Source organism: Giraffa tippelskirchi, chromosome 9, assembly GCF_054371585.1.
Source record: "Giraffa tippelskirchi isolate mGirTip1 chromosome 9, T2T-mGirTip1v1.2.pri, whole genome shotgun sequence".
Taxonomy (NCBI): Eukaryota; Metazoa; Chordata; class Mammalia; order Artiodactyla; family Giraffidae; genus Giraffa; species Giraffa tippelskirchi.
The window spans coordinates 164,819,566-164,832,684 of record NC_137283.1 but is presented as its reverse complement, the minus strand read 5'-3'; the positions used below and the strand labels follow the sequence as shown (position 1 = coordinate 164,832,684).

Sequence of the window (13,119 nt, the reverse complement as noted above, 5' to 3'; positions counted from 1 at the left end):
CTAACACTCCTGTTTAATGACTTTCTTCTAGTTCTGCAACTGAGTCAGCATGGCAGTCAACCAAAGCAACGTGCGCTCACGCCGCGACTGTGAACGGAGAGGTAAACACATGGTTCTTTACACATTCTGCTGTGAGAACAGAAACACAAACTGTCCAGGTTCGCAGCAGCAGCCGTGTGGGGACGTCCTGTGACCCCGTGCGCTTTCGGGAAGGAGCCAAGCGCCTCCCGGGTGCCAGCAAAGGACGCACGTGAAGGGCCCGGGAGGCTCGCGCACTGAACGTGGCTCACAGAGACTGGTCCAGTGGTGAGGAGGTGCCGTGTCAGTGAACACTGCTTTCACCATCTCGTTCCTCAGGCACAGCAATTTTTTAAAGCTAACTAAAGATTTAAAACCTTAATACTGTATACACTTAGACGACAACCAAGATTCAATTAACCATTCATCTCTAAGTAAAACACTAAAACCTCCTAATAAGTACCTTTTCAACTGTCACTTTTATGCTTTCAGCAATGACCTGCCGTGGACAAAGCCTGCAGTAAACACCACCGGAACGGCCAACGTCCTGCATTATGGACATTCTTGCGTCTGTGCTCAGCAATTCTACAGCACTATTTCAAGCAGCATCCACCATACCACAGTTCATTTTTTTCTTATATAAAGTACAGAGAAGCCTCTTATTTTCTGAGCCCTAAGAAGCCACAGCTCGGAGCTACAGAGCAGTAAGCACCCAGGTGTGTGACCACGAGCTCCCCGAGCCGGGGCGGACAGCGGCCACCAGAGAACAGCTCGCCCACCGGGGCCCCAAGGAGACTCACCGCAGGCTCTGCCCTCCCGACAACGGAGAACCACATTCTGTCTCTCGGGCACATGGACCTCTCAGCCGGAACACAACTGCCTGGTCCCCACGGTGGTGACAGCCAACACACAGCTGGTCTCTCAAGAGTGGCCGCCGCGGGCATTGAGCAACTCCAACCAGCGCCCAGGCAACCTCGGGCTCTTACGTAACCAGGCAGCTCAGATTCTCGCTTACTTTGTACTTTATTAAACATTAAAAAGAGTTAGAAAAATAAAAAGGAGGAAACAGTTTCTATTTTAAAAACCCAAATTAAACAGGAAGCGCCATGCTGGCCCTCAGCTGAGCGAGAGGCAGCACCCTGACCCCCCCGGCCCGCAGGCCCCCACCATGGACGGCGCGGACGACCCACGGCATCTGGATTCCATAAAGTGGCCGCAGCCGGGAGGGGCGCTGGCGGGCTGACATCAGAGCCCGCCAGGCGCACGGCCCCGAAGCCACAGGCTAACTGGGAAGGCGGAGGACGGAGCCAAATACTGACACAAAGGCCCAGACAGCTCACAGGGAAAAACAAAGCACACAGACTCCAGTCAGGGCTACGGGGTGAATCCAACACAGGCTGAAAGGGGACCATGAGTGACCTCAGGGACCATCTCCAAGGCCCCCAGCCTTCCCCGTGGCTTGAGCTGCGGCCACGCCCAGGGATCCACGGGTGCCAAGCGGGGGGCAGGGTGGGCCTGAGCCCCGGTGCCCCCCTGGAGGAAGCAGCTGCGGGCAGAGCCCACCCACGCCGGGCACCAGCAGGGTGCCACCTAGCGACATGTGTACGGCACACGACCTGTTTTCCCTGCAAGTCCCGGAGAGACCACAGCTGAGCTGGACGAGAGAGGATTCGGTCAAGCAATCAATTCCACAGGTGAACAGACGCTAACATATGCCTTCCTGCCTGAGGACAGCATGCTGCCCAGCTACCAGGGCACAGTCTCTGAGCTACTTCCTTTACAGCACCTGTAAGCCGGCACAAGTCTGCATCTCTGCCTCCTGCCCTCTGGGTTGCACACTCTCGTATCCAACACAAGCAAACAGGAAAACACCCCCAGGTGCAGCTGCCTGCTCTCGCCCGCCCCGCCCACCCCGGCTGTCCCGAGCACCACACTCAGGACCTGTACGGGAAGGGGTCAGTCAGCTCGAGTCCCGGCCGGTGGGCTGGGCCAGGCGGCTCTGGACGGGCCCAGGTGACCCAGGGCCTCACCGCTGGCCGCCGTGCCCTGGGGCACCCCTGCTGCTGCGCCCCGGCCCCCGGCTCCAGTCCTGGCATGTAGTCCTCCCACACGCCACTGCCCTGAAACCACGGTTCCCACAGGTCCCCTTGCTGTTTCAAACCCTTCGTCTCTCTGTGGGGCGAGCTCCACCTGAGAACCGAGCGTCTTTAAAAGGAACGGAGCCCCCTCTCCCCCTCTGCTCCCCCAGACACGACTGGGGCACTGTTCCCTCACTGCAGCTCCCGCCACGCCACGCGTCTGGACAGGTGCCCAACGGCCCCTCCATGCACGGGCTCTGGAGCAGGTACCCTGAGAACACCACGCACGCAGCACATTGTTCCCACGCCCGGCCCCCAGTGCAGAACAGGACATGCCGCCGACTCGAGGACTAAAGGACAGGAGGGCGGCAGCCGCACCCGCACCCCGTCCTACCTTCGCAGCGACAATGCTAAGGCCCATTCCGTTCTGCTTTTTGAGGGTCACAGTGATGACTTCAGGTTCTTTACGCAGAGGCTGCGCCTAGGGGTGAAGAGAGAAGTTTACTGAGAGCTGAAACCAAAGAGGAAACAGAAGCAGTAAAAACCAACCCTTGATGGGGTAACCTGGCAAGGTAAATACCAGTATTCTTCCTTGACTCCAGAGCCGTCAAGAGAATCATCACAAATGCTAAATATTTACATGCTGTTTAAAGACCTTAATTTACAAAACAAAAAAAAAACCCTGGTATCACTACCATGTAAGAAAAACCTGGTCTTAAAGACATTACAATTTTACTTTATTATCTTTTAAAACAAAATTACTGGACATTTTTGGAAGAAATTTAAACTTACTCTATGCTATCCAAGGGGAAGACAGTTACAACAAAGATGCTCTCGCATCTCTGTATGTTGTGAAGAGTGAAGTCGCTCAGTCGTGCCCGATTCTTTGCAACCCCATGGATTGTAGCCTGCCTGGCTCCTCCGTCCACGGATTTTCCAGGCAAGAATACCGCAGTGAGTTGCCATTTCCTTCTCTGGGGATCTTCCCAAACCTGGGATCGAACCCGGGTTTCCCACACTGCAGGCAAACTCTTTACCGTCTGAGCCACCACAAACCTATCTTGTGAAAATTCAACAGCAAAAATACACTGCCTCAGCCGTCAGGCAGCGGGCCCAAAGCTCAGTGTGCCTCTGTGAAGCCTGTGGTGGGGGATCAACCGGAAGGGACGAAGTGCGTGTCCAGTAAGGCCAGCTCCCAACAGATCCACAGACAAATGAGACAAGGAAGTCACACACAGAGTCACAGGTTCTACGTACGTCCTTGCCTCACAGGAACAAGTTAACAAAGTTAGAGAAGAGTATCCCCAGGCCCACACACTGGGCGTTTAGTTAATTATACACGTAAGTATGAAGGCACGCTGCCAAAAAGTGGTGATTATACACGTAGCTTGTTTACTGGGAACCAAAGTCTGTATGAGAATATTTTAAGGGAAATAAATAAGATCAGGTGACAAACCTTCTACAAAGCATCAGGACCTAAAATCACCTGAGGGATCCATAAATAAACCAGAAAGATGGAAAAAAAAATCAGTGATTCCATCTAAGGTGTTTGTTTTTCTATAAAATCTGGAAACTAGAAATTGCTGCTATTAGCTAAACAACAGGTAACAAAGGGCATGCACGGCCCATTCACTGTGCCGACAGCCAAATGTGCTCTATCTGGTGTGACAGCAATCACCAGCTACGCCACGTTTTGGAGATGCGCAAAACAAAACTGCTCAGTTTTTCTACTGAGCAAAAACAACTGCTTTGGATTTAATAAACAAAACACACACCCACCGTTGCCTTAAGTTTAAGTATTGCCTCCTCACATGATCTGTCTTCTTAGAAATTAGGTGAGAACCAGGTGTGTGGTTCTGAGTGACCGATGGATAATTCAGGTCACCACAGGAAGCTTCTAAAGCTCCAGAAGACTCGTGGTCATTCTTCAGAGACGAGAGTCCGCAACCTTGGCCCAGGGGGCCGAACAGCCACGCCCCCCGCATGGAACACACTGGCCCCCGTCCACCGTTACCTGCCAGACGTGCAGCCACACCTGCTGGGCTCCTCCGAAGCCTCACATGGCTTAGGAGTCAGTTACACTTAAGGTGAATGAAAGGGAACAACGAGGTTCTAACAGGAAAAGACCTGACTCGTCTGTCCTCTGTGGACGGACGTGCAGTGCACGTAGGAAGACAACTCTGGTCTGGAGTCACTTTCTAAGACACGGTAAAGCTCCCTTTCTAATTTAAAACTCTCTGCAGGAAACAAGTAGGCTGGGTTTCCCCTAAAATCTATGAGCCAGCAAACATTAATAGGACTGGCCAGTCTTTCACTAAGATACAAAATATTAGTAAGTGATTTGGTACATAGCTAAGACAGGGTAGGGGCGTCCTTGGTGGCTCAGATGGTAAAGAATCTGCCTGCAAAGCAGGGGACGTGGGCTCAACCCCTGGGTTGGGAAGACGTCCTGGAGAAAGGAATGGCTACCCACTCCAGTATTCTTGCCTGGAGAGTTCCATGGACAGGAGCCCGGCGGGCTGGAGCCCATGGGGTCACAGAGAGTTGGACACGACTGAGCGACTAACACTTTCACTAAGGTAGAACTGACCAGAAAATAGAAAATCTTTTATCACAGAAAATTTTTTCTAATAAAGCCCATTAAGATTACCATAGTAATATATTTTAAAAATACGTGTGATGTTTAACTGTGGGTATCAACATACACTACTGTTCCGATCTGGCCTCTCTGTGTGGGCTCTGGGATCTGAACTCCTTGACCAGGACTGAACCTGTGCTCCGCGTTGGGAGCTACGAGTCTCAGCTACCGAGTGACCAAGGAAGTCCCCAAACAGGCATATTCTTAAAAGCAACATTTGTTTACAGATGAAACTGCATAGACACAGCCTGAAAATAATTAAAAAAGTATTTTCAAATCGAAAGGAATCAAGTTTCCTTTTCTGGTCCATCTACCACCTCACGATACTTGCCAGTTCTGTGCTCTCACGCAGAAGGTGACTCTCGTAATCTGCACCTTCAAAATATATCGTCCAGGTGCCTGGGGAGCGTGGGTGAGGAATTAACCTGCAAAACCCTGGGGAGAAAAACAGGCAGGTAGTGAGCATGAAAAGCCACCACGTCAGAGGCCTAAGCTTCAACAAGGGGGCAAGGTAAGGCACCAGCCGCAAGGTGTTTCCCTCATGACACTGCTGGCTGCTTCCACTCTATAACCTTCACCCTCTCTGAGAAGTGAGTTATCAGACACTTGACACCACGTGCCCATCTCAACACAGGACCTCCACACAAATATTTGTGTCAGCTTTACTCATGATTAAAATCTATTTGTTCTGGTCCAGTGTAATTTCAACACCAGCAGAAAAGCGAAACTGGTTTCCCCCTCTTTTTTATTTGAGAAAGCTTTCTTCTCACGTCTGTGAGAAATTACAGACTCGCACTGAAATGCTTCCGCGCACATCTGTCTCCTCCGCTGGACTAGGAGCTCCTCAGCCAGGCTCTCCTCACTCCTCTCCGTCATTTCCTTAGAGGTCACATTTACATTTTTTCCAAAAATGTGACAACGTTTTAAAGAACACCTTTAACATTTTCATCACGGACTACTGACATCTTTACAAAACTAAGCCTGTGTCATCCTTCATTTGTCAGATCTTACGGGGTCTTTCGGAAATTTTGTGACAAAATTGTATCACACACAAACACAGACACAATTCTTTCCTCTCAAGCACCAGCTGACAATTAGGAAGCGCACACTATTCCAGACGCCCCCCAGCCCCAGCGCCTCTTGTGCTCACCTGGCGGCACGATCGGGTCAGACATACAGACCAGAGCCAGGGGTGGTGCGGCCGCCCACTGCACAGGTGGAAGTTCGGGGGTGACGGGGGGCTCAGGGCTCGTCTGCTCCCGCTGCTGACCGCTCTGCTCCAGTGGCCCCGACACACAGGACTGATGGAGCCCCAGACGCACACGGACCCGGAGGGAAGACGGAGCCAGTGCCGGCGAGCGGAAGCCTCAACGCAGGCGAGCAGAGGCGCCTGGAGCGGCCGCGCCACGCCTGCTCTGACCCGACTGTGACGCCGCGTGAGCAGAGGTGCCCGGGGCGGCCGCGCCACGCCTGCTCTGACCCATGACGCCGCGTTGAGCAGAGGTGCCCCGGGCGGCCGCACCACGCCTGCTCTGACCCGACCACGACACAGGCGAGCAGAGGCGCCCCGGGCGGCCGTGCCACGCCTGACTCTGACCCCACATCACCACCGACCGCGTCTCTCCAAGCCCCGGGCCCCGATTTTCCCAGAAGCACACAGGGTGTGCACACGTGGGGTAGCGTGACACACGTCAACACACGACGAGCACAAGGCCCACGGGCACGCAGGGAGCGCAGACGCCAGGGTGGGCAGGCGACCCACCTCTCTGGCAGAGAGGGTCCAGGAACTCCTGCAGGCCATTGGGGACGTTCCTGACGACGTCACAGGAGTAGCCGTCCTCGGGCAGCAGGAAGGGCAGCTGCAGGTCGGGGTCCTCCTCCAGCCGCACCTCCCGCCCGTCGCTGCGCGCCAGCTCATCTGCCGTGTTCTCGGCCACGGCCACCACGTTCTCTATCAGGTCCTGCTCAGAAAACAGACACGGGCTCGGGAGGCGCTCGGCGAGCGGTGCAGCTGACCAGGGATCAGCAGACGCGCTTGGTCACCACACGCGGTGTGGCCACATACACGCGGGGCGCCTTACAGAGGGAAAGCCCGTTTGTCCACAATTCAAACCGGCCTGGAGAGCAACCAAACATCAGCACAGCACACACTCTTACTGTACGAGCTGAAGATGTCGTTAACTTGTAAATAAACATCTGTCAGTTTAAATAGAAATTGTTTGACCACAATAAGTTTTTTTCCTTTTCAAAAATAATTTTTTCCTTGCACATTTTTTAAACATCGAGTTGCTAATAACCTTATTTTTGTACTTAATGACAGGAAAAACTTCACACAATGTTAAATATTTAAAAAAATACATATTCCCAGGTTATGCAGAGGTTGTTGCCTTTTGATGGGTTTACAGGTGATTTCTGCTTAAGAACTTCCAGTTACTAGATAATGTACATACAGAACAGTTCACAGAGTGAACACCCCCTCCTCACCCCAGGTAGGGGACAGAACCACACCCCAGAGAAGCTGCCCTCCCTGCCCTGTCCTCTGTCCCCAAAGTCACGGTCACCAGGCTTCTCCCTGGGTCCTCATGTCCCTGAGCAAACATGGCCCAGAGTGTGGACCACGGCTCTACCCTCCTATGGGGCTGTGCGGCCACGTCAGGCCCCCTTTCGGGACTGTGACCCCCTCTATCTGGGGACAGTTGGTGGGTCCCAGGTTTTGGCGATATGGCCCCCACCTTCTGTCGGCATAAACTCAGCACTGGAGGGGAAGCCATCCATGTGATCGGGTCCCCTGCACACTCGACTCTCAGGACACCTGCATCCAGCTGCTGTTAACGCGGGGCTGTGCCTGGGCCGTGTTTCATGAAGAGCCGGCTGCATCGCGCACTCTTCTCTGTGATCTCTGCCCTCTGCTCCTCTGGCGAGATCTCTGGACAGCAGACTCTGCTCTGCGTGAGGATCTGACTTCCCCAGGCAGGCGCCTCGGTGCAGCTCTGGGAGGCAGTCCCTGGGGGAGGCCCTCCCCTGCTCCTGGCAGCCGACGTGAGGGGCCCTGGGATCTTGGGTCACAGCGCTGAGCACTGAACTCAGGGTCAGGGCAACTTCCTCACTCCCTGCCCCGGCTTTCCAAGAACCTCGTTCCCTGAATTAAATCCTCATCTACTAAAACGCTTATGTGGTTTCTACTTCTTGCAAGGAACCCTAACTCCTACAGACATCAACAGCACAAGTGACCTCGTAAGACAATTAAGTAAACACTCTCATTCTTTTTTCCTTTTCCCTGCACAGACGTGATGCATGGGGACTGGCGCCCCCACTTACCGCAGGGACAAAAGGCTCGTCGGGTGCACAGTGGTAATTCTGCAGTAAGGCTTGGAGCTGCAGCGAATTTAACTTGAAGCAGGTGCTGTTTATATTTGGAATGTCATCAGGGGCGTACTTATCCATCGTAAGCAGAGTGGTCGCCTGTGAGCAAGCGACAGGAAATACCATGATTTAAAAGTATTTCATAAACATTCCCCTTTATGTAATATTTGTGAAACTGAAGTAACTTGCTAATTTGACTTTAAAATGCAGGGTGTTTTTAAGAAAACACACTTCCATTCACATTACCTATATGCGTCAAGTTGAACTCAAAGCACCATCTACTTAAAGGGGTTAGATAACCTCTTGTGTGTGCGCTCCATAGATTCAGTCGTATCTGACTCTTTCTGACTCAATGGACTATAGCCCATCAGGCTCCTCTGTCCATGGAATTCCCCAGGCAAGAATACTGGAGTGGGTTGCCATTTCCTTCTCCTGGGGATCCTCTTTTATTAAAATTGTATATATAATGAGACTCAGTAATTTATGCAGAAAGCATTTAAAAAGCCTTAGAAACTTTAAACATTTATATAACCATTTGGATTACCAATTACTAAGGTCTGAATAAAATAACATTGCAACGAGCTTTCTAATAATTAGCTGATTCAATCAAAGTAAAAGAGCAGAAATCTCTACACGGTTCTCTTTAAAGGATTGAGAAAAACATACAAAATTATACACTAAAAATAACAAAACAGGTCGCAGGGGATGAGGCTACAGACACTTGTTTCCTTAACCGCACAGCACCAAGGTCTAGTTTCCGAGCACCAGGAAAGCCCCAGAACGGGTGAAGCTGCAGAGACCAGGCTCTTGTGTGTCCCATGTCCCTTCTGCTGCTCCTGCCCTCTTCCTGGTGATGTGATGAGTTTCTGAGTGGGGTGGTCACAGTCCTGTCTCTTTATCTGTGTTTCTACTATAGGTTTTTGCTTTGGGGTTACCTTCCTTGTAGTCTTAACTTTCTGGGTTACACTGGAGTGCAGCTGATTAACAGCGGTGTGTTAACTTCCTGTGTTACACTGGAGTGTAGCTGATTGATAGCGGTGTGTTAACTTTCTCTATTACACTGGAGCACAGCTGATTAACAGCAGTGTGTTAACTTCCTGTTACACTGGAGTGTAGCTGATTAACAGCAGTGTGTTAACTTCCTGTGCTACACTGGAGTGCAGCTGACTGACAGCGGTGTGTTAACTTCCTGTGTTACACTGGAGTGTAGCTGATTAACAGCGGTGTGTTAACTTTCTCTATTACACTAGAGCACAGCTGATTAACAGCGGTGTGTTAACTTCCTGTGTTACATTGGAGTGTAGCTGATTAACAGCGGTGTGTTAACTTTCTCTATGGAGTGCAGCTGATTGACAGCAGTGTGTTAGTTCAGGTGGACAGCAAAGTGATTTGGTTATACATACACATGAATCTATTCTTTTTCAAATTCTTTCCCCATTTAGGCTATTACAGAATACCGAGCAGTATTCCCTGTGCCATACAGGAGGTCCTTGTTGGTTATCCACTTTATTCTTCATATTATTAAAACGCCAGCTATCATCCATTCTTAAATAAAGAGTTTATCTTTCAGTGTATATAGCTTTATGAAACACACCTCACTGTTCTAGGTAGTTATTCTGCTGATCACTACCTGCTACAGGCTGTACTGTGTCCTCTGAAATTCACACTGTGAAACCCCAACCGTGTAAACCTCAGACTGTGACCTCATCTGGAGAAAGGATCTTAAGAGAAGGAATGAAGTTAACCGAGGCCAGTAGGTCTGGGGTCCCTATGAAAGGCAGAATCTGGGGCTGAGATGGGACGCTGGAGAGCAGCAGCGGCAGCGGAAGGCTCGGGAGCCAGGGGCATGCTCTCCATCCGGGAACCAGTGTGCCCCGACCTCAGCCTCAGACTTCTGGCCTCCGGGACAATGCGCTTCTTTTGTTTAAGCTACCAAATTGCTGTAACTTGTGAGAGCGGCCCAGGCAGACAAGTCCACCACTGTCTCATACTAGGTGCACGTGAAGACCCCGGGGAGGTGCTGAGATGCCCCGGGGGGAGTCAGAGAGGTTGGGGGCCACGGGGCCGCAAGGCCAGCCCACCCACCTGCACAATCCGGCTCAGGTGGCAGTCGGCCGCCAGCTCCAGGCCCTGCTTCTCGGCCCAGGCCTCCACGTGCCCGAGCTGCTGGCGGAGGATGGCGCCCCAGTAGTGGGAGCAGAGCCCCGATTCGGGGTCTGTCACTAGCCGGTTGAACAGCCACATGTTGATGAAGTGGAAGAGCTGGGAGAAGAGCTGGATGGTCAGCGCAGCGTTGACCCGGCAGCGACGCAGCAGGGACATGGCGCCCGTGAGCGTGTGCAGCACGTCGTCTGTGAGGGGAGCGGGCTCTCGGTCAGCGCTCGCCCCCGTCGGCTGACACCTGCCCGTCCAGCCACACGCAGGTGTTCACCACACCTACCGAGAGGCCCGGCAGGGCCTCCAAGAGGAGAGCTGTTCCCATACAGAACGCAAGGGGGCTCGCCACCCCAGCAGGACGTCTCGCGGACTCTGATCACACCCCCACCCTCAGACCGCGGACACGGCAACGACCACCCCTCGGACCGCGAATATTAAAATGAAGGTAAACGCAGAGGTGGGAAGGAGGGGCTGAAGCAGAAAGAGAAAGGCCTAACCTATTTTCGGCCTCTGCAGACTGTCCTCTTCGGGGTCGTCCAGAAAGGCGGGCATGTAATTATTCAGCTCTGACTGAAGACAGTGAACCAGGTACCTGAAAAACATTGACAGTTTTAATAACCTCAGCATGACGCCCTGCTACTATCACACAGATGAAACAATCTGTACTGTTTAGAAATATTTTCCATGTACAACACTTATGTAATAGTTTTCCTCTCAGGATTCTTGAAACCTATCTAATTGAACTCAATTTATTAAACCAACACATTTTGCATGTAGCTATTTATGCTTCAGTTGTGCTCCCATACTAGTAAGGTAATGCTCAAAATCCTTGCAGCTAGGCTTCAGTAGTACGTGAACTGAGAACTTCCAGGTGTACAAGATGGGTTTAGAAAAAGGCACAAGAACCAGAGATCAAATTGACAACATCCATTCAATCATAGAGAAAGGAAAGGAAGCCCAGAAAAACATCTACTTCTGCTTTATTGACTATGAGAGAATCTTTGACTGTGTGAAACACAATGAACTGTGGGAAATTCTTAAAAAAGATGGGAATACCAGACTACCTTACCTGTATGTGGGTCAAGAAGCAACAGTTAGAACTGGACATGAAAAAACAGACTGTTTCCAAATTGGGAAAGGAGTACATCGAGGCTGTATACTGTCACCCTGCTTATTTAACTTTAATGTAGAGCTCAGTTCAGTTCAGTCACTCAGTCGTGTCCAACTCTTTGCGACCCCATGAATCGCAGCACACCAGGCCTCCCTGTACATCACCAACTCCCGGAGTCTACCCAAACCCATCTCCATCGAGTCGGTGATGCCATCCAGCCATCTCATCCTCTGCCATCCCCTTCTCCTCCTGCCCTCAATCTTTCCCAGCATCAGGGCCTTTTCCAATGAGTCAGCTCTTCACATCAGGTGGCAAAAGTATTGGAGTTCCAGCTTCAGCATCAGTCCTTCCAATGAACACCCAGGACTGATCTCCTTTAGGATGGACTGGTTGGATCTCCTTGCAGTCCAAGGGACTCTCAAGAGTCTTCTCCAACACCACAGTTCAAAAGCATCAATTCTTCGGAGCTCAGCTTTCTTTATAGTCCAGCTCTCACATTCATACATGACCACTGGAAAAACCATAGCCTTGACTAGATGGACCTTTGCTGGCAGAGTAATGTCTCTGCTTTTTAATATGCTGTCTAGGTTGGTCACAACTTTCCTTCCAAGGAGTAAGCGTCTTTTAATGTCATGGCTGCAAGCACCATCTGCAGTGATTTTGGAGCCCAAAAAAATCAAGTCAGCCACTGTTTCCACTGTTTCCCCATCTATTTCCCATGAAGTGATGGGACCAGATGCCATGATCTTAGTTTTCTGAATGTTGAGCTTTAAGCCAACTTTTTCACTCTCCTCTTTCATCAAGAGGCTTTTCAGTTCTTCACTTTCTGCCATAAGGGTGGTGTCATCTGCATATCTGAGGTTATTGATATTTCTCCTGGCAATCTTGATTCCAGCTTGTGCTTCTTCCAGCCCAGTGTTTCTCGTGATGTACTCTGCATAGAAGTTAAATAAGCAGGGTGACAATATACAGCCTTGACGTACTCCTTTTCCTATTTGGAACCAGTCTGTTGTTCCATGTCCAGTTCTCACTGTTGCTTCCTGACCTGCATACAGGTTTCTCAAGAGGCAGGTCAGGTGGACTGGTATGCCCATCTCTTTCAGAATTTTCCACAGTTTATTCTGATCCACATAGCCAAAGGGTTTGGCATAGTCAATAAAGCAGAAATAGATGTTTTTCTGGAACTGTCTTGCTTTTTCAATGATCCAGCAGATGTTGGCAATTTGATCTCTGGTTCCTCTGCCTTTTCTAAAACCAGCTTGAACATCTGGAAGTTTACGGTTCACGTATTGCTGAAACCTGGCTTGGAGAATTTTAAGCATTACTTCACTAGCGTGTGAGATGAGTGCAATTGTGCGGTAGTTTGAGCATTCTTTGGCATTGCCTTTCTTTGGGATTGGAATGAAAACTGACCTTTTCCAATTCTGTGGCCACTGCTGAGTTTTCTAGATTTGCTGGCATATTGAATGCAGCACTTTAACAGCGTCATCTTTCAGGATTTGAAATAGCTCAACTGGAATTCCATCACCTCCACTAGCTTTTTTCATAGTGATGCTAAGGCCCATGTGACTTCACATTCCAGGATGTCTGGCTCTAGGTGAGTGATCACACCATCGTGGTTATCTGGGTCGTGAAGATCTTTTTTGTATAGTTCTTCTGTGTATTCTTGCCACCTCTTCTTAATATCTTCTGCTTCTGTTAGGTCCATACCATTTCTGTCCTTTATTGAGCCCATCTTTGCATGAAATGTTCCC

General features: G+C 50.6%; 1 protein-coding gene across 14 annotated transcripts in view; it reads right to left on the bottom strand.

The window, feature by feature from the left end:
• Positions 1–13,119, bottom strand: part of AFDN (afadin, adherens junction formation factor) — a 119,513-nt gene that overhangs the window by 27,439 nt on the left and 78,955 nt on the right. For all 14 annotated transcript variants that reach the window (XM_081529636.1, XM_081529638.1, XM_081529642.1 and 11 more), the window contains 6 exons: positions 10,752–10,846; positions 10,183–10,448; positions 8,053–8,196; positions 6,497–6,695; positions 5,066–5,169; positions 2,491–2,577 (listed from right to left, as the gene is read on the bottom strand). In XM_081529636.1, the coding sequence (XP_081385762.1) occupies positions 2,491–2,577; positions 5,066–5,169; positions 6,497–6,695; positions 8,053–8,196; positions 10,183–10,448; positions 10,752–10,846 (895 nt within the window). The remainder of the gene's footprint in view (positions 1–2,490; positions 2,578–5,065; positions 5,170–6,496; positions 6,696–8,052; positions 8,197–10,182; positions 10,449–10,751; positions 10,847–13,119) is intronic.